This window comes from Polypterus senegalus, chromosome 12 (genome assembly GCF_016835505.1).
Source record: "Polypterus senegalus isolate Bchr_013 chromosome 12, ASM1683550v1, whole genome shotgun sequence".
Lineage (NCBI taxonomy): Eukaryota > Metazoa > Chordata > Cladistia > Polypteriformes > Polypteridae > Polypterus > Polypterus senegalus.
In genome coordinates, this window is record NC_053165.1 from 25151537 (window position 1) to 25173614 (window position 22078).

The window sequence follows — 22078 nt, forward strand, 5'->3', positions numbered from 1 at the left end:
CAATGTTTTCCATGCATGTTCAATTAACCATAATCAATTCATTAACATGCACCTGTGGAATTGTCGTTAAGACCTTAACAGCTTACAGAAAGTAGGCATTTAAGGTCACAGTTCTAAAAACGCAGGACACTAAAGAGACTTGTCTACCGACTGTGAAAAACACCCAAAGAAAGATGCCCAGGGTCCCTGCTCATCTGCGTGAACGTGCATTAGGCATGCTGCAGGGAGGCATGAGGACTGCTGATGTGGCTAGGGCAATAAATTGCCATGTCCGCACTGTGAGACGCCTAAGACAGCGCTACAGGGAGACAGGAAGGACAGCTGATCATCCTCTCAGTGGAAGACCACGTGTAACATCACCTGCACAGGATCGGTACATCCGAATATCACACCTGCGTGACAGGTACAGGATGGCCACAACAACTGCCCGAGTCACACCAGGAACACACAATCCCTCCATCAGTGCTCAGCAGTCCGCAATAGGCTGAGAGAGGCTGGACTGAGGGCTTGTAGGCCTGTTGTAAGGCAGGTCCTTACCAGACATCACCAGCAACAACGCCGCCTATGGGCACAAACCCACCTTCGCTGGACCAGACAGGAGTGGCAAAAAGTGCTCTTCACTGATGAGTCACGGTTTTGTCTCACCAGGGGTGATGGACAGATTCGTGTTTATCGTCGAAGGAATGAGCGTTACACCGAGGCCTGTACCCTGGAGCGGGATCGATTTGGATCGATGGCTAGGGCCATTCTCCCCAGAAATGTCCAGAAACTTGCAGGTGCCTTGGTGGAAGAGTTTTAAACTAAAACTGTTACAGTATAGTGTGGTAATGATTCACGTTGGCAGTGAAGAAATGCCTTGTATTTTGTATGTTGTACATTTTCAATCCATGTAATAAATAGACAAATCTAATTGCAAATGGAGGAGTCGGACTCAGTGGTACCAGAAATAGAGGAGTTGGAGTCGGAGGTTTTGTGTAGCGACTGCACAGCCTTGGCTGCAACATAACAATGTGAAAAAAGTGAAGGGGTCTGAATGCATTTGTGTATGTCATTTAGCTGGGGACATCCTAACATTTCCATGGAGTGCTGCTTATTTGCATTTTATATGGGCATCATTTTGGGACAGGATTTATATTTTAAATGTTATAAAAATGAAGCATTTACTTGTTGGTCATTCATAACTGGGGCTGCATGAGATTATACAGATGTTGGAGACTGAGTGAAAATTCCGTCTTGGTCATTGAATGTTCTGTCATTCCACTTTATTCTAAAACGGTGAGTGTGCCCTTTGAGGAGTTGGCATACCATCAAAGTTTACTGCTTCCTGCTTTGTGCCCAGTGCTAACTTTTAAGGCTCCAACATCTTTAAAGTAAACTGATGGATAAATGAGTGTATTTTTTATTGTGTTTATATATTTTAGTACAAAGGAGCAAATAATGCTATAGTAATGCTAATTGCATGTTCTCTATACCCGTATTGGGGGAAAATTTTTAAATAAAAAAACAAAAGAATAGTTGGATTTTTTTTTCCTTCGATACTATTCAACAGGAAGGCCTTCAAAAACGATCTTTCAGAAAGGATGTGCAGCTTCATCAGGTCAGGAGGCAAAGGAAGCCTGGATGGGTGGAAATTACGATCTCTTGCTGAGTTAGACACTAGAGAGTTCTTTTCTTTTCTCTTTGCAAAAATAGTTCTTGTCACTTAAGCCCCATTCCCTTTGAACCTCCCCCTCTGGCATTTGAAATGAATCTGGGCCTTGAAATAGTGGACTTGTTTTGTATTTTGAGCTGATTCGTATCAGATGTTGTTTTAAATTGATTGTGCCTCTTTGCCAAAAGGCTGTGCATTGGTCCCGTGGTGTGCATTTGCTGACGATGCTTATTCAGTCGGAATTAAATATTTTGGCAGGAACTTTTTTTCTTTTAAAGTTGGGTTTGTGCCCAAACTTATCCTTTTCACTCGGCTGAGAATACATTTTCCTTAGGAGGTAGAGACCACTGCTTTCTCTTTTGCTTTCTAAAGAGTTTTTCATAGGCTTTGTTTGCTTGCATTTTAAATGTGAAGTTCTCATCTAATGAAAGCTTGCCAGAAAACTGTTCACTAAACAATATGCCACTGGACTAATTGGATGTGGAGTGTGAGAAAGCTATAATTTTGTTCTCTCTTATTTAACCTTGTAGTCCACAGTGCATATCTGATTTGTGTCCATGTTGCTGACCTATTTGTTTCTCCATTGGCTTGGTTTTTCCCTTTTTTGATGAACTAGCAGAATCTGAAAGCAAAAGAATGCTGTTGTGAAATCCGCCAAGTTGTACAGTGCTGTAAATGATTCTAAAATATCGTCAATTGATGTGTGCGGTCAGCTGAAAATTAGATCTGGGAGTATGAACAGAAATAAAATCCATCCAAGTTTAAAATGAGTGCTCTTCTCAGTTCACTTGTCCAAACAGGGTATGGAGAGAAAGGCTGGATAAACTGGAGCATTTTGAGGCCACTTTGGAAATGTACCACCTGGCAGCCCAGCTTATGAGAGGAGGCCCTGCCAAGGCTGTCCTATGTACTGTGCAGTTTAGTGAATGGGTGGTCAGACTCTGAAGTCTTCACTAAAGGAAAGACATTTTTTTTGAGGGATATTCATTGTTATATGGCTTTTGCACCCATAACAAAAATCACAAACTGTATTTTGTAGAAAGAAAAAAATAGGCATTAAGTAAAACTTTTTTTTAATTACAAAAATGAGAATTGGGGAGGAAAAATTTGTTTAACACCAATAAATACAATGAATATTGATTGTACAACACACACTGCACAGAAAATACAGCCCAAAGAATTTAGCACGACAGCCTAATTTTGGTGTCTAGAAATCGAAAGCAGGCACTGAAGTTCTTTTGGTGCCAAAAAACCCTTGACTCACTCTTGAGGTTTGTACATCCCTGCTTTCCAGTATAAAGCCTCGATATTAAAGCCATAATAGCTACTTCTGGTTTGTTTGCTGAAGGCAAGAAGAATATGGAGGGGGGCAGCCCCCCTTGGAGGTTCAGTTCATTGACAGTCACCCCATACCAGTGCTAAAACTCTCCCAGTTGAGTGCCCCATTCTCATTCTCATCATATTTTAGCCTAATGAGTATATGCTCAATGTGTTGGTAAGCATTATTGCAAAGTTAGCTTCCAGGCCAAACCTTGGATTACATTCTGGTATTGGGTTGACCCCCTGTGGCAACAGAGCCAAGGAGTCTGTCCATACTTGAGGACATTTCCAAGGTGCATGCCTCAGACCTGCAGCCCTTTTAAAATGTCCAGTATGGCACCCCGTCTTCACTTGATACTTCAGTTTGCTGCCAGCTTTTGGAGGGCTGGTACTGGCCTTCTGCCAGTCAGATATTGCTTCAGTCTGTCATACTGATAAAGCTTTTGCTTGTGACATTGCCCTACCTGCACGTTGTCAAATTATCGTAGCACTCATAAACATACGATGAAGGCCTTTGAGTTTTACTCTCCTCTTGTTTCTTGAAGGAAATCCAAATAGGGTTTCTTAATCTGGAAATCAGATTCCCTCCACAGTTTTTACACACAGTTTGATGGTGAGTGACTAGAGACTAGCAATGAGTGCAAGTTACTAACAGATTGATCAATATCAGCTTGACAGTCTAAAGGAGGAAACCACAGTTTGGGGGGTGGGGTGTAGAGTGTGTGTTTTTTTTTTTTTTAAACTGCAAAGCTTAGTAGGATTGTTTGAGTACCCAGTCTACCTACAGTAAGACACTAAGCACATACTGCACATTGAAATCCATGTGCAGAATGACTTTCAGTTGAAACCAAGTTTTATAGTGTGTGTGAGAAAGCAAAAACTGTTTAGTTTGTGTGCCATTGCCTTTGAGAAAATGTGTCCACTAGATGGTGCTATGCAACAATAAGCAACGGTGGTCCCAATTATGAAGACAACACCAGCGACAGCCGCATTGATCTTGGAGGTAGTCTTAAACCATACATAATGATCCAAAACTTTGTTACAAGTTTTTCTCCTCTTCACAAAAAACAAGGCATTCTGGTATATTGCTGTGAATTGAGGGCCTGAATGTGTCTTTTCAGTTTGTCAACAATGACATCCATGTTTCTTCTTCAGAGTCCTCATGTGATTTCTCTAATTTTTATTTTACACAAGCAGTGTTTAAGCTTGCAGTCCATTTATTTGCTGCTGATGACCGTATACTTTGTTGAGGTGGCTACACTTCAAACAAGACAAGCAAAATCTGAAGCTGCTGTCTACTGTAGTAAAAATCCCCAGTTGTGTCCATGCCACAGTTCAATAAATGCAAGATGGAATTATTTGAAAATAAAACGCTACTCAGTGGTCACTTCAGACGAAGATGAGATTGGACCATGGGAAAGGCGTTTGAATGCCTCCAAATCTCATGTGCCCTAGATAGGCACTGTAAACACGTCAACAATTTAGACTGGATTTATATATATTTTTGAAAAAAGTTTTTTTTTTTTTATGTTTTCTTTCAAATACCAGACAGAGTTCAGAAGCCATTAAGAAGACTAACAGAATATTAGGTTATACTGCTTCCTAATGTGTGGAATCCAACAAGCCCAAGGAGGTTATGCAGAAGTTTTATAACATACCGATGAGGCCTCATCTGGAGTACTGTGTGCAGTTTTGGTCTCCAGGCTACAAAAAGGACATAGCAGAGCTAGAAAAGGGCCAGAGAGGAGCGACTAGGCTGATTCCAGGGCTACAGGGGGTGAATTATGAGGAAAGAGTGAAAGAGCTGAGCCTTTACAGTTTAAGCAAAAGAAGATTAAGAGGTGACATGATTGAAGTGTTTAAAATTATGAAGAGAATTCGAATAGTGGATCGAGACTGTTACTTTAACAATGTAGTTCATCAAGAACACGGGGACAACAGTTAAAAACTTAAGGGTAAATTTCACACAAACATTTGGAAGTCTTTCTTCACACAGAGACCCACAGACACATGGAATAACGGACCAAGTAGTGTGGTGGACAGTTGGACATTAGGGACCTTCAAAGCTTGACTTGATCTTATTTTGGAGGAGTTAAGTGGATAGGACTGGGGGAGCTTAGTTGGGCTGAATGGCCTGTTCGTGTCTAGATTGTTCTGATGTTTCTGCTGAAACGTTGAAGGCTCCCTTTCACTTCGTACTCGATGTGCTGCCAATTGGATCATTTTGTCATTGTACCTCAGTCGCCATTTCCCCCAGTACAATGTTACCCCGAATAGTTTGCAGACGTTATGGTGTTGCAGCAGTGGCTGTGACTACAAGATGCATATTTCAGAAACTGTCTTTGTGAGTGTGGTGTTTGTGGCTGCATTGAGCCATCCAAAGATGATAAACAACAAGATAATATGAAATGAAAAACTATTTTACACCAGCTTGCAGAATGTGATTGGGTAGCAGGATCTGTTTGTTTTGGGTTTGCATTTCTTGCACTTTAAAGTTGGGAATTATGTAGTGTGTTTCATAATAACAGGGCTGGTTGGTATTTATTTTTGTTCAGCATTTAGTCTTTCTGGACATACTGTACTAGTGCACTTTAGATGCTACTGTAGAATGTGTCTATGGAAGTGCTAAATGGTTCTGTTTTTTTTAGGTTCTGACAGTGGTGTTCAAGATGTGTCAATACCACCACAACTAATTCAAAGCAGTAAATGCCATGCATTCATTTGTTTGTGTGATTCATTTTAAGGTGCAAGTTCTTCAGCCTGACTGAGACCCCAGAAAACTACACCGTGGTTCTTGATGAGGAAGGATTTAAAGGTGCAGTAGATTTAAGATTTTATTTAAAAAAAAAAGATAAACGTGGCCCTTTTTGGTTTCTCTTTAAAATTTTGTGGTAAATATTCTGTTGCAGTCAGATTACTTGTGAGTACCTTCTGGTTCAGCTAATCAGTTTCAGTTCAGATATTTATAATGAGGGCAGCCTGGTGGTGGTGTGATTTTGCAGTAGTGAGTGGAGTCAGCAGGTTTCTCATGTCCATGTGGGTTTTTCTCCTGTGTCCAACACACATGCCTGTTTTACCAGTTTGCTTTTAGTTCTTCTTAGTCTTTTAAACACATTTGACATTGCTCAGTCATTTAATTGCCCTTCTAGTATTTAGTCCTGTCATTTGTGATTTTGTATATTTTACTTACATAATATTTATTAAAGAGTTGATGGTAGTCGTGGCACACTCTCGTGACCAATAGTCATGTAGTCAGACATGCCTAGTGACTCAGTCCATCCCAGGGAAACTTGCCGTGGTTATCTTGTATGGGTGGGCTTGTGTGTATGTGTGCCATTGCCAGTATACCTGTGAGTGCTCACCTTGAAATACAATGCCTATAATGCAGCTAAGAGAATTTAGGAGCATGGGTGTTTTGGACCTTGCAAAAAGAAGAGAGGCTCATCTGTGTTTTATGTACCACAACAGAGTGGAAAGGGGGTAAAAAAAAAAAAAAAAGGCTGAGATGCAACTGAACTCTCTTGAAATCTCCTCAAACATTTGTCAAACACTGGTGTGGTCAGGCGGTACGTTATTGACTGCCAAAAAAGGAGGCGAGCTTGTAATACTTAGGAAATATGAAGCTGTGCTAGAAAATCATCATGGAATCGTCTAATTGGACTTCTTGTTTAATCTGACATCCTCAACCAACAAGAGTAGCAACAGCGGTCATTAAGTGACATCCCCTGGACTAGAAGTTGCGTAGTGTGACATTAGCTTTACCTATAAAATGTGCAAGTACTAAGCATCAAATTATCTTTCTGCTTAATGGCACCATTTTATTTCTTTTCCCCCAAAACAGAGCTGCCAGAATCAGAACATTTGCAGGTGGAGAGTGACACATGGCTACCCCTAAATGTGGTCTGCAATGGCAATGCATCCAGTAGTTCCCAAGCTGTGGGAGTCACCAAGATTGCCAAATCTGTTATTACCCCTCTCGCCGAGCAGCACGTTTCGGTGTTTATGCTGTCTACGTACCAGACTGACTACATTCTGGTGAGAACACGTTGTGGTTTTTGTATTAATTACCTTTCTTCTGTTCTCTTGGATGTAGAAGGCTTCTACCACCTGTAGATTGTGTGGCTTGGTACCACTTTTGATTTGTTTTGATTGAAGTGATGAGATTGGAATAAGTAACTGCCGGAATTTCATTGAAATTCTAGATTTAGATTTATGAAACAGTTTAAATTATAACAGCATGACATATTTTAGGGTTTTAAAGGTAGAAGAAAAATAAACTGCTCTTTTTCAAGAGCATATGGATTTTAAACAATAATGAGAAATGTATAATGTCTATCCTTCACTGCCAAAATATCAGTCGCGTGCAGTTTTATTTTGTCAATTCCATAAAAATAAATCATAAAAGTTCATGCTGTGTATGTGTGGAGCCTATTCAGATACAAAGCCGCTGTGGGTGTTATGGCAGCCCTTTATGGGGCAGACATACTTGCACTCATTTGGTTAATATATGACTTAAAAAAACAGATTGGATTATTGGAGAAAAATGGCATGTTCTGAGGAAGATTTAAACTGGGGACTGGGAGTGTGGGTGGGTGGGTGAGTTTTATATTCAAATACCCTACAAAAAGAGACTCAAATAGGAAAATGCAGCAAATGCCTACAATGCCACCATGCTGTCTCCTGCTTGCAATTTGGTGGTAGTTTGAGTGGATTGCTCCAGTTGACATCGTGATGTGATCTTTAACAGGTGCGTGAAAAGGATCTTCCAGTAGTGATTCATACCCTGGAAGAAGAGTTTGCCATTTTCAGAGAAGAGAGAGGAGAGCCACATCCCGTGCATAGTCAGGGCACGGAGAATGGCGTCCAGAAAAATGGAAAGGAAGGTAAGCTTCCTAATGTGTATATGGAGGTGTCGGTAAGGTGGGTGTGTTGTACCACTACGGAGTAGTGTGTCTTTATGTCCTTTGCATGTAATATTATTTGAAGTCGTTTAGCAGAGTGAAACAGGCTTAGTTTCTCTTGATGACTTATCTGAAATCATTTGGTAATTGATTATTGAACGAGAGTGTCCGTTTTTTACTTGTATTAATCAGATTGATGTTATTTTAATGGTAAAGTCCTTTGGTTAAGGAATTGGTACAAGGTCTACCCCAATGGTGAGTCTGCTAGAAAGTACACTCTATAATGAATGGCTTTCATAATGATATGTGTAGCTGATCTGCACACACTTGAGCATATTGGTATGCATTTTTAAATATACCTTTAATATCTAAATTGTCATTTTTACCACATTGTTAAACCAGTCAATTGTATGGTCTTAATTTGCATTTGTTGTTCTGATTTTTTCTGCAAGCTGTAAAGATGAAGGTACATCCTGTATTGAGCCCTCAAAACAGTTTTTGTGTGATGAGCCTGGATCCAGACACCCTGCCCACCATAGCCACTACACTCATCGATGTCCTTTTCTATTCCAACGGGTGAGCGTTATATTATTTTTTTTCCCCCTCTTAGTAGTGTCATATTTTACAAATCATTGCATTTTCCTTTTGAATCATTCTTTTTCATGATGATTGTTTTGGTTCTGTTTATGACTGTTAACAATTTTTAGTGTTCATTTCTCTCCTACAACTAGCAAAAGCCATTTTCGATTCCTGGGCTTTCAGGAATCTCAGGGAGGGAGGCAGAAATAATTCAACTTAAATGACCCACCAGAAGCACACAGACCATTCTGCACTGGAAATTGTGTGTTTGTTACAGGGATATATCGGTAAAAGACAGTTGGGTAGCCATTAGTGCAAGAAAAGACAAAAAGTGCAGTGCCTTCAGAAAATATTGAGACCCCTTCACCTTATACACACTTTATGTTGTAATCTTATGTTAAAATCATGTAAATTATCTTTTCCGTCTTATCAAGCAACACTCAATACCTCAGAATGGAGTTTTTGCAAATGTATTACCAAAAAAAAACCTGAAAATATCCCATTGACACAAGTATTCTCACACTTTACACAGTACTTCTTTGAAACCCTTTTGCACCCTGGTGTCTTCTTGGATCTGATGCGACAAGCTCACACACCTAGATATGGGGATTTTCTGCTGTTCTGCGCTGCAGATCAAGTGCAAGCTTTGGGTGGGCCACTCAAGGACATTCATAAAGTTGTTCCTATGACACTCCTCTGTTGTCTTTCGTTTGTGTTTAAGTTCATTGTCCTGTTGGAAGGTAACCCTTCAGCCCAGTCCTGAGATCCAGAGCACTCTGCAGCACGTTTTCATTAAGGATACCTCTGTGCTTTGCTCTGTTTAACTCTTCCTCAACCCTGACTGGTCACTCAGTCCCTCCCACTGGAAAAACAACCACACAGAATATGATGCTACCACCATCATGCTGCATTAATGTAATGGTATTCCTAAGGAGAGGCTTCTGTCTGGCCAGTCTTATCATAAAGCTGTTGTTGCAGTAACGGTTGACTTTCTGGAAGTTTCCTCCATCTGCACACAAGTTCGATGGCCACTCTGGCTCAGCTCTAGCGGATTTTGGGTCATCTCTCTTAGCAGGTCCCTTCTCCCATAATTGCTCTTTTTGGCCAGGTGGACAGTTTTTCCATTTAAGGATTTTCAGGAACCCCTATAAAAAAAAAAACCTTGCACTGTTCTGTTTAGTGCTGAGGTGTCACCCATTGCATAGCTGCCCTCAGATTCCAGTCCAGGTGGTTTGTCGAGTTGTGGGTGTTGTAACGTGTTGTAGTCAGTATATGTTCCAAACCTGTGCTCTTGGGAACCTTCACAGCTGCAGGATTTTTTTTTTTTTGCAGTCTTCCCCAGATTTTTGCCTCAACATAATCCTGTTTATAAGTCCTGCAGGTAATTCCTTTGACCTCATGTCTTGGCTTTTGCTCAACTTTTGGACATTCTATAGACAAATGAATGCCTTTTCATTTGACCAGTCAATTGAGCTGATCAAGGTGTAGAAACATCTCAATGCTGATCAATGGAATGGGCAGTGCCTGAGCCAGATTTCAAGTCTCATAGTAAATGAACTGAATATATATATATATATATATATATATATTTGTTTTGTTTTATTGAATTTATTTAAAACCTGCTACATTCCATACAATCAACAAAACTAAATTTAATTCAACCCCCACACATGAGAAAGAGAAAAAGGCCAACAGCCAGGGTAAAGGTTTTGAGAGTAGAGGGAAAGGAATCTTTCTCCCCAATATAACACCTTAATCTAAAATATTATTATTGATTAGATCTTGCCAGGTTTTTAAAAAGTTTGGAACAGAGAGAATTTGATTTATTCCAATTTCAAATAGTATACAACATCAGTTACCCACTGAATTAAAAGAGGAGAGTTAGGATTCTTCTAAGTCTACGTGCCAATAGTGAAGTAAAGGCAATTACAGTTTGTTTGTCCTTCTCCACTTTAATCCCATCTGAAAGTCCAGCAAACACAGCTGTGAGTGGATTAGGAGGGATTGTGACACGACCGCTGTGTGAAAGGCATTTAAACTTTTTGCCCAGAATGATGTTAATTTGGTGCAGGCCCAAAACATATGTGGCCCAGTGAAGCTGGAGCTCAATTGCAACGTTCAAAGGTTGGATCTTGCCCTGGAAACAATTTGGACAGTTTTAAATGAAACAGATGTGCTAGAACTGAATACTTTTGTCAATGTGAGAGTTTAGTTTTTTATTTTTGGTAAATTACAAAATTTTTAAAAATCTTGTTTTCACCTTGTCGTTCTATGGTATTGAGTACCACCTGATGAAGGTGAAAATCAATTTAAATGATGTTCGCATTGTGCTACACCGTTTTATTTTTGTGAAAGGGAAAGGGTCCAAAAACTTTGAGTCCAATGTAAACTTCCTCTCCCAAAAAGGAAGTCTGTGCCTTTCCTGTCATCTACTGATATTTTCACTAAAGTTATCTTGTCCACACAAGAACCCCACAGCCTTCCTGATGTGAAGTGGTGGTTGAAGGGGAGTAGTGATGAAACAGCTACCTGTCTGACCTACACAGTTGCTGCTAATGTTATCGGTACCTTCAGGTGTCTCACCAGCATTGTTGTTGTGAGGATCACCCCTTGTCCCTTTTCTTCTTAACTCTTCGTTTTTAAAGTGAACTTTCCCAAAGACCTTTGCAATATGACTTTCCGAGTACATTTATTGTTCTTGAAAAATCTTACGTTTCTTTGATCCAGAAAATACTAATTTTATTGTGATCCTCATTCACTGTGTGCTTGGTAAATCACGTTTCCTTCACCTTCCAAAAGGCTTGTAAGTATTGAATTAAGAAATACAGTGCATCCGTATTCTGTACACGTGTTACAAACATGTGAATATTTTTACATTCTAATATTCCATTTGACTGTACATGCCCTGCAATGAGAAGCGTTGATTAAGCTGGCTCTTTAACTCTTGTGTGAAGCTGTGGACATGCTGTACAATATGCAGCTAGTGCTTTGAAATACTCCACTTTTTTTCAAATTTGGTATGCTTCAATATGGGACAGGACACACAAGGATAACCTACAAAGGAAAAGTGAGAATGAGTTAAGAGAGGACGTTTTATGTAGTACTGTCTATTTAGAGATGCACATTGAATAACATTCTTGTTTTTATATTTGCACTAGTTGTTGTAGCTTTTATTTGTTATGCGTACTCTTTACAGCAGGGTTCAGTTTGTTTACTGCACTGCATGTTGTAACACTGCATGCATTTACTTCCTTGCACTCATTTGTTGGCAAACATCACTTTGGCTTGCCATGGAGATTACCACATTTATTCTTGCGTCCCACTCATGCCTGTATTTGTGCTTTTTATCTTTGTAGCCATTGCATACTTCTCTGTATTCAAAAAAGAAGTGTCAAAAGCATCATAACTCATTCCTGTGTTTGTTTTTCTGTTTTCTTAACCAGTTCTCACCACCCTGTTCATGACTAAGCAGAAGTCTGTCCTGTCACTGTTAATTACAAGACAGGAAACCACCTTGGATGGGAAAATGGTGTTATAATCAGTTTGTTATAATAAGTTTAATGTCACTGTCTCTATGCACACTGCTATTCATACAGGCAGACCAAGTATGGTACACAGGGACTAGGCTGTATTTAGAAACCATCAGCCTAGCAGTTTGGAGAAAGGGACAGACTGCAGTGTGAGCATTGTGCTATTCTTGTTGGAGGTGGGATTTGAGCTTACTGTCCTCCTTTGGAGATTAGAGAGGGGCATTGTACTATTCTTGAGATGAAACTGAATCCTTTACTGTCCTTGTTTGGAGACCAGAGAGGGCCCTGCACGTGGAGAAGACAGTATAAATACATGGAAGAAGCAGTCAAACCCTTTGAAGCTGTCGGGCGGAAGATTAGGTCATCCGTCCGGAAAACCCTTTCAGCGTGGTGATGAAAGATGGCAGACTGCGTAGATCAAGACTCCCACACCTTGATAAAGTCTGTCATAAGCATCCCGTCTGTAACCACGTAAAACCGTCAGTAAAGTAAGCTAAAGTATATCTTTTTCTCACATTTGATCTTTGTTCCACCGTAATCGCGATGGTAGGGATATAACCTTTTCTGTCATATTTCTATATTTTTCGGCTACTCAACATGCCGTAACTTCAAAAGAACACATTTCCGGAGAGCTAATGCCACCTTAGGAAACAAATGGCCCATCACCAAGTATGTGTTCACATTTGGTGTAGAGACTGTTTGGGGATTGGAGGAAACAGGAGTATCTAGAGAATTCCCATGCAGGCACAGGGCATATGCAAATTCCACGTAGGATGTGGCAAGGCTCTGAAAGGAACTGTGGCGCCAAATTAGTGTGTCTGTTGTCTGTATGTTGGAGTAGTGTTTTTTGTTTATTTTAATTACAAAAGTGAATACAAGTACAGATTCAAAATGAATAAATATTTCTACAGTAAGCCTTTTGAAGTTGTCCACACAGCTACAGAGGGGCCATAGATTTTGCCTTTTAGCCTTTTTAAACTCTGGAACTCTTGTGGATGCAGAGTTTCACACTGCATTATAAAACAGCACATCAGAACTATTGTGGAGACAAGAAGGAAAAAACGAATAAATGCTGTGCCACAGTAATTTCAGTCATTTTAATGGAAACACTTTTTAAAACCACATTTGCGTAATGGCAGTAATGACTTTGTGATTAACAAGACCTTCTCATTTAAAGAATCTGCTTTAATTTCTTGCTACTATACAGAGTAATGCAACATTTGCCATAATTAATTGGGCGGAAGGAGAGCACCTCTGTCTGGAAGGAAACTTTACTCATTTTGCATTATGCTGTTCAAGGAACTGTGTGCACGAGCCTACAGAAAGTTTATTAGAATGAACAATAATTTGAATACTCGATGGAAACCCAAGAATACGGCACTTGCAATCCTGGGTTCAAAAAAAAAATGTGTTTATGAGAGAGATAGGAACGCTTAAACGTTATGTAAAGAATTATGTTTGTGAAATCTTTGTTGCCTGTATCGGCTATATACTCTGTCCTGCTCTAGTACGGCAGCTATGGTGATTTAAGACTGCACACCAATAAAGTTGTTTTCTTCAGCTTGTAATGAGCTTTCTTTCAGTTGTGCTGCCAGGCCTGTGTTTTTTTTTTTTTTTAAGAAACATAAGAAATCTGACAAATGAGAGGAAGTTATTTAATCAGTCTAGATTGTTTTTTTAGTCAATAGCTAAGATGTCCCAGTATCTCATCCAAATGCTTCTTAAAGTTGTCAAGGTTTTCTCCTTCATCTTCATGTCTCAGTAGTTTATTCCTGATTCCCACAGCTCCTCACCTAAAGAAGTGCTTCCTGGCTTCAGTCCTAACTGCACCTCCCCTTAATTTCCACTGGTGTCCTCCATTTTGTGATTCACCCTTTAGCTGAAAGAATGTTGCTAGATCTGCTTTATCCATGCATTTGAGGATTTGGAAGACCTGAATTAGGTCCCCATACAGTCTCCTCTGCTCGAGAGTAAACCGGTTTAATTCTCAGAGTACAAGGAAAAAAGTGCTCCACTGCTTTATCTGTTGGTATATTTCATGTCGTGTCCTGCATGTTAGTATTATATAGTGTAGCTATTCCTCTTATTTTGTTGTATTTTTTGCTATCCCTTCCATCATGTCCAACACAGCAGTGTCTGTGTTTATGCATCTTACACATTTACTGCTGATCATGTTCTGCTATGCAGATAACAATCAATGAACTAGCTATGAAGTGTATGATCCAATGAAGGTTAACAAGTTTATTTACTTCTATACATGGCTTACCTATGAAACCCAGCAGCACTCCAATTTGATGGGTTTCTGCTAATAAAAACTGGCCTTTAACCATAAATAATGTTAACTACTCTTTTATACATTACATACAGTCAGTCAAAGGCTCTGTTCCCTTACTCAGTTGTATTTAACAAATAACTTTCTCGTTCTGTAAGATTTTTTATTTTAAATATCCTGAACGTTATGAGTAGTATTGAAGAGAACACCAAATAGGAGCAGCTGGGGTTTGAAGTATGGCAGGAACTCAAATTTTGCTTGCATTTCCTAAAGAGGTGAAAGCTGCAGAGTACTAATGAGACTGGGTGTGTTGACTATGGCTTGTCCTGGTATGGTTTTAAATTTGTGGCCAGTGCCGTTAGAATGAACTTGTGCTCTCTTCAATCCAAAACCGTGTTAGCTGGGATCAAGAAACTGATAAGTGGAAGAAATACAGGATGGACACGTGTACTGCTTCCCTTCACTGTGCATCTTTCTAAAAGATTTTTCTTCTCAAATCCACTTTATAACACTTTTTTTTGCCAGCAACTGGCTGGTTAATGCTTGTCTACAGAGTAGTCAATGGATCTGTAGCTAAATATAAACACGGAGGAACTCATGAGGTCTTGAGCTCTTTCTCACCCACTTAAGTCTGCTAGCAAACAGCGTCTGGTGATGCCACCTCTATGTAGTATCAAATCTCAATGCAGACTCTTCATGTTTAGCTCTACCTGCTGGAACGAGCTGCCTACCTCCATCTGAATTGCAGACTCCTTCACTCTCTTTAAGAAGCATTTGAATTCTGTCCTGTTCTGTGAATTTCTGTCTAATTGCTAATGGCTTTGATAACTAAAAGTGTAACTACCTTTCATTTTTTTTCCAAGCTCTTCATTTGTGGCTTTTAATTTAAGAACCAGTGTTACAGGTTACAAAACAGACCTGCAGGCTGATGTTTACTCAATAATTTTGACTTCTTTTGCAAGTTGCCTTGGATGAAGGTGTCTGCTAAGTGAATAAATGTAAAAGTTATGATTTATTTTTGTGTCCTCGAAATATTCCAGGATGTTCTGGAGCCACTTCCAGCACAGTAATGTGGTACACATTTCAAAGTCCTTGGGCTATCACTTAAAAATAGCTTTTAGTCAATGTGAGATTATCAACTGTGAAGAATTAATAACTTCAGTGCTTACAGGTAAGGTAAAGTCATCTTGATAATTGATACAATTACATTTTTTCTGTTGGAGATTAACGTGTGTGAGGGTCAGGTAGCAATATTCAGTGCAGAAAACGAGTAGTATTTAGCCTTGTGCTTTATTAATTTTACTGATATGTAAGTTACAGCAGAGTCCATACCAATGTGTGGTGTATGGATTTGTTTTTTTTATATTAATATATTCTTTTCCCATCTCTGGGCAGCTCTGCAAAAGATGAAACCACTGCATCTCAGGGACTAGACTATATTAAGTTCTTCTCTTTCTCTTTGATTGATGGCTACATCTCAATTGTAATGGACACAGAAACTCAGAGAAGGTATGTAAAGCCACAAAGATGCGGTGCTGCAGATAACCAAGGAAATAATGTACTGAGTTAGCAATTTATGGTAATGAAGTACTGTATAAGTGGTTGATATGTATTAGACCTTCATCTGATGGCCACTCTGATATAAGTATTTGATTTGTTTTACAGATTTCCCAGCAACCTTTTGTTTACAAGCTCATCGGGAGAGCTATGGAGAATGGTGCGCATTGGAGGACAGCCTTTGGGCTTTGGTGAGTATACACAGTCATGATTATGCAGTATTTATGGTTTGTGTTTTACCTTAAATGTGTAGCATTCACCTTGCATGTTTCCATTTACATACTGGTGTCTGCATCGTTGTTTTAAATTTTGAAAAATTTCTAAACTATTGCATATGCGGTACAATTATTTTAAAAAGTGATATTTTATATTGAAAGTTTATTGAAAAATACTGTGCATAGTTGAATATTTTGACTTTTAACTGCATGCCTAACATTAGTCACAAATATTGCCATTTTAACAATTTAAACCTTCTATGATTGGTTAACTGCACATGATTTGAAAATGTAGTGAAAAAGTACAAATGTTTCTGTGTAGTTGGAGTGAAGACTAAAAAAACCTGCAGAGGAATACACGCAACACTACACAAAATACATGAAACCAATGCTGACTGAGTGAGGAATTTAGCATGTGAAAGGCAAGAAGTAAACATACACACTGTATATTAAACAATAATTTAGAATTGGTGTTGTAAATAAAATTCATAAATGTGTTATTCCTTATGTGAAAAAGTGTCCTCTTAGTTACTCACTTAAACAGATGACCAAACGCAGCCTTCCCCATTGTATCTAATACCATATACTCACCCTGACCATGACCATGAATGTCAAGTAGTGCAAGGATTCTTGAAGAATGCTATGCCTCCACCAAATTCCAGAAGAGAGGAAGAAAAAAGGTTGTTGAAACTTACTTTTAGGAAAGAGTTACAAAGCCAATTTTAGGGCTCTGTGGTGGCACTGTAATGATAGCCGTCACCCTCAAATGGAGAAATCTGCAACACTGGGGAATCTCTCCAGGGAAGACTGGCCTTTCAAAAGTACCCTAGGGAGCACAGTGATGACTAATTCAGAATGTCACAAGATCCCAGAAGATGTCCAAAGAATTGCAGGCATATTTAATCTCAGTTAAGGTCAGTGTACTTGACTCGCCAATAGGAAAGAATTGGAGTTACGTTGAGATTCATGAGAAACTAAGGAGATGGTCACCTCTACTATCAATCACTCAACATTTATTTATATAGCACATATTCATACAAAAAAAATGTAGCTCAAAGTGCTTTACAAAATGAATAGAAAAATAGAAGACACAATAAAAAATAAACATAAGTCAACATTAATTAACATAGAATAAGAGTAAGGTCCGATGGCCAGGGTGGACAGAAAAAACCAAAAAAAAAAAAAACAAACAAAAAAAAAAACTCCAAAGGCTGGAGAAAAAAATCTAAAATATCTAAAAGTAACACCTCAAATTTTCAAAAAAATTAACTGGACGACCCCTCTATTCTTTTGGAATAATTCTGTTTGCGCAGACAATTCAAAAGTGTAACTCTTTGGACAACACAAGTGCCAAGCTATTGAGAGTGTTTGAAAGTAAGAACATTATACCTACAATTAAAAATGGCGGTGTGCTTTGCTGCTTCAGGACCTGGAAGACTTGACATTACTGAAGGAACATTGAATTGTGCACTTTACCAGAATATTCTTAAAGAGAATATCTGGTTGTTTACCTATGACCTATGACCTGAAGTTGAAGTAGAATTTGGATATTTAGCAGGAGAATGACTCAAAACTCAAAAGCAAGTTTAATTTTGTTTCTTCCATGCCATTCAGCTGTAAAGTTTTGGTGTGGCCAAGTCAAGAGATGCTATGACAGGCCCTGAAATAAATGGTTTACGCCTGCAAACCTACCGTTCTTTCCAAATTAAAGCAGCTCAGCAATACAGAACTGACTAAATTACCCCAACAGCAAAGTGAAAGACTTATCAAATTACAGGTGAGGTAATGGAAGTATTGGAACCAGGGGGAAATTTACTTTTTCACAGGATGATAGAGGTGTTAGCTTTTTTTTTAATAAAGAAAATAAGGAATGATTTATAAATGGTATTTTGTGTTTATCTAGGTGCCCCTTTTCTAATATGCATTGTGTCTTTACAATGCACAACGGGCTTCATGATGTTTGTTCCATGAGGCAGTTTCTCCTGTCCACCTTTTCTGCGTGTGTGTGTTCCAGGTTACCTTTTTTATATATAAATTCAGTTTAATTATTGTTGGGTGTTCTTACTATACTTTTATAAAATATGAACACAATTTAATTTTGTTGAAAGGTCTAAAAACATTCATTGTGTAAAATCTGAAAACTAGAGATTAGGATGGGGCAAATTTTTTCATAGTACTGTACTTTGGGATTGGACTGTGGCGTTGCCAATCAGGGTCCTGAGTTGTTTTATTGTGTAGTAGGTGTGGCAACACACTGTACCAGTGCATGCTCCCCAACTTGACTCAACTTGTACTTTACTGCCACACCAGTCACTCCGCTAAAATGTAGGTAGCTAGTCTGAAGCATGTAGCTGGTTGAGGCACTGACTGAATGTAACCTATAGGTGGTGCTCTTGTTCCAGTTGTTGAAGAGTAAGAAAGAGGTTTGGGGCTTGTCTGTTCCTCATAAAAGAAGAATTCATATTTTTGTTTTTATGTTACATACCCCATGTAGTTTGTAGTGATCATGGAGAGGAGTTTTTAATTGTTTTCATGCAGCACAGAAACATTTCAGATAGAACAGCTGTCTATGGTGACCAGTGCTTGCTGACAGCAATTACCAAAACGGTCCACTAAAAAAATGTTAAGTCATGTTGCAAAATTCACATGTTAAGTCATCCAGTTCTATATCCACAACGTCCTGAATACACAAATTTCAGTAAAATAGTTTTCTGGAACTGGTGTAGTGAACAATAATTATGAAATAAAGTTGAATGGGCTTAAATAGCAATAGGCCTACAAGCATTCAAATGCTAATTCACATCCATTTTCTTTCATGACTCATTATTTGCATTGATCACCATAAGACATGCATTGAAAAACTTTGTCATCTCCATTCTGAATGAAAAATAGATAAAAATTGTTTTCGGCTATCAGTTAAAACTGCACGGGGTATGGAACATTTATATAAAAAAAAATGGATGCACTTTGCACCAAGTGATACAGTAAATTAATAAAGCTAAACTTTCCTTTTCCTTTCAGACGAGTGTGGCATTGTTGCTCAGATATCACAGCCTTTGGCAGAAGCTGACATTTCTGCTTATTATATCAGCACCTTCAGCTTCGACCATGCCTTGGTAAGTAAGAGGGAAAGAAAGGAACCACTTTGTGACATCATGGAAAACTACCTAGTAATCTGACCTGTGCCAAATTGTTATGCTGTGAGAGGTTTTAGAGTTTAAAACCCAGGTGTAGAACTTTTTGTTTCTTTTCTCAGCCTGTGTTACTGTGCCACTTCTATTCAGGCCGTAGAATAGGGCCAGCAAGATGTTGGCAGTTGCTACTAGGGGTGTTCAATAATCTATCTATCCCAAGGTTACTCATGTGCAGTTGTGGCTCAGTGCGAGTCTAACACTCCAAGAGACAGGAGGTCAGGAGAGTCCTTGTACGAGTCAAGTAAACTTCTTCACGACAATGCGCCAGTTCACATGTCATGTCAATCACAAGCTGCCATCCGAGAATGTGGGTTCCAGCAGCTGAACCATTCACCCTACAGTCCTGACCTGATTCCCTCCGATTATTTCCTATTCCAAGTTTGTTGAAGAAATCTTTGTATGAATAGAGGTTTTCAAGTGATGAAGACGTCATTGCAGGGAATTTGGATGAAGTATATGGAGTCTTTATTGAAAAATAAAACAAACTCTCTTTTCTTTCCTACTGAGGTAGATAAATTATTGAACGCCCCTTGTAGCATTGCTACTTGACAGCTTGATAATCCTGGACTCGGATCATGGAGAAGTTGCACTTCTTTATTTGGTCTTCACAGTTAACATTCCAGATCTGTACTGGTCAGGTTGTCTGGCAAGCATGAATTGGCCTTGTAGGGTTGTATGGATTTGTGTCCCATGATAGTCCAGGATTAGCCTTGCCTTGTTCCTGATTCTGTTAGGATAGTCAGTGACATCCATAAGCCTGAAATAAATTGAATATTTCCTATAAATGTTATTTACTTGTTTGTAGGCAGTGAACATATACTGTTATGCTGGAACAGTCTGGGGCGATGTGAATATCATTTAGTAATTAATGTATGCCATAAGAGTCTAGGATTATTAGATATCTTGGAACAGGATATTAAATATGTATTTTTAGGTTATTAAATGTCGTGAAACATTTCACAGAGTGGCATACCCTTGTTCTTGGCAATTTAAAATGTGTAATACATCCTCCTTGTCCTTTGTCCTAGGTTCCTGAAGAGGACATCTCAAATGTCATCAGCCTTTTGCAGAAGACCACAGAAGCCATTGAGTGAACTGTAAGGACAGTCGTGAAGGGCTAAGCACTACAAAATACAGGAGCACAAGCAGACGACAGGAAGACAGAATATCTTAGTAAAGTAGGAATGTGTAGCCTTGGAGTGGTGGAGATTTAGCAGGTGTGATTACATACACCATCCAGGCAGTATTTAAATTGGAATGGATTGGGAAAACTCATGTAGCAGTGATCTTGACATACACTTTGTTTGCATTTTAGTGGCCTACATATATATATTTTTTTTTTATGAGAGTTCTACTTTGAATTTGACATTTTTACTGGGTGCAGGAATATGAGAGCCTAATTGCACACATTTCATTTTAATAGTTGGTGGTTGAAACCTTAAGCCTGTGAAATGATTTTCTCTGGAGGCAGGTAATCCACGTTTATTGGTGCTATTATTATCATGACTGGATAAATGAAAGGACTAGAGCTGATGGCTAGAAACTGACCGTTCTGTGCCTTAACTTTATTTGAGGATTACCAGGAAAGGAAGCTATTTGAGAGAGACATGGCCATTTTTTTCCCTCCTGTGTATATAGACATTTAAAACGGAGGACACTTGCCAGCTGTAGCGCTTACATTTACCCCTCTCCAGATATTTTCTAGATGTGCACTTACTTTATTATCATATAGTCTCTAATCAAGGCATTGTTAATTTACATTTATTGCATAAACGCATAGCTGTCAGCTTAAATACTGCCTTTTAAGCACTTTTTGTTTTTGGATTCAGTTACATTTACAGAACAGCAGGCTTCTCACATTGGTTTTATATGGAAAACCACTCCTCCTTGCTTATTTAACTACCACATATCTGCATTCATATAAATTGGATAGAATACATGCGTGGCTGTGTGTATGAAATGCAAAATGCATTGGTTTACTCCATGATATTAAGATATGAACTCTCCTAGGCAGTGCAGTATTTGACATATCTGATATAGAAACCCCCTATGGGATGTTGTGCCAGAAAGCCTACACCTGAGGGTCAACAGTATTAAAAATGTAACTCTGTTTGGTTTGTTGAACTTCATTGATTTAGACAGCAGCAGGGCTGTATAGGCGCGTGTGTGTGTGTGTTTGAGTGAGTATGTGAACAAGGTGGTTTTTTCTTCTCTCTTTTTTGTACAGTGAGCTACAATTGTTCAGTAAAACACTTCTAATTACCCTTTCTTGCTGATGGGTCTTTTTATTTCTAGGGTATCTGCTTTAGAAATGTGGATTAATTAGACTAGTGGTTACAACATGTAAGAAAGTGACCTAGATTTGTCCTTTTTGAAGAGGGTGTTTTTAGACATTAACCACTGTGTGATCTTCACATAACTTTCTCCTTCCCGCTCACCTTACTGGAAAAATTCACTTCAGTGGTTTCCCTTTGTTCAAGGTATGCATGTTTGATATTTTTTTTCCCCCTCCCCTTATTTTTCCCTCTCTTCATCGCTGATAAATACTTCATAACCTATTGCTTTCTTCACTAAATACCTTAAAGGGTAAACTGAACACTTTTTACATTTTGGTTTATTGTGAATGTTTTTTTTTTTCTCCTTTCATAAACCAGCAAAATTAAACAAAAAAGGTTTTCTGTGCCATACAATGAGGTGTTGCGATAAACTACATTGATCAGTCTCTGCTTGTCTGTCAAAAATCACTGAACATGTAAAAATAAAAATTTGTGTGGGCTCTGAAAATTACAGTGGCATTTTTAATCAAATTATTCTGTTTAAGATAGATCAAAAGTACCTTTGTAAGATTGGCATTTGTCT

The 22078-nt window shown here is 38.8% G+C and overlaps 1 protein-coding gene across 1 annotated transcript in view; it reads left to right on the top strand.

The window, feature by feature from the left end:
- Positions 1-21486, top strand: part of castor1 (cytosolic arginine sensor for mTORC1 subunit 1) — a 38517-nt gene extending 17031 nt beyond the window's left edge. The window contains exons 2-9 of the mRNA XM_039773385.1: positions 5716-5786; positions 6813-7006; positions 7719-7854; positions 8325-8448; positions 15649-15762; positions 15919-16001; positions 19047-19141; positions 20248-21486. Coding sequence (XP_039629319.1) covers positions 5716-5786; positions 6813-7006; positions 7719-7854; positions 8325-8448; positions 15649-15762; positions 15919-16001; positions 19047-19141; positions 20248-20313 — 883 coding nt within the window. The 3' untranslated portion in view covers positions 20314-21486. The remainder of the gene's footprint in view (positions 1-5715; positions 5787-6812; positions 7007-7718; positions 7855-8324; positions 8449-15648; positions 15763-15918; positions 16002-19046; positions 19142-20247) is intronic.
- The last annotated feature ends 592 nt before the right edge of the window (positions 21487-22078 follow it).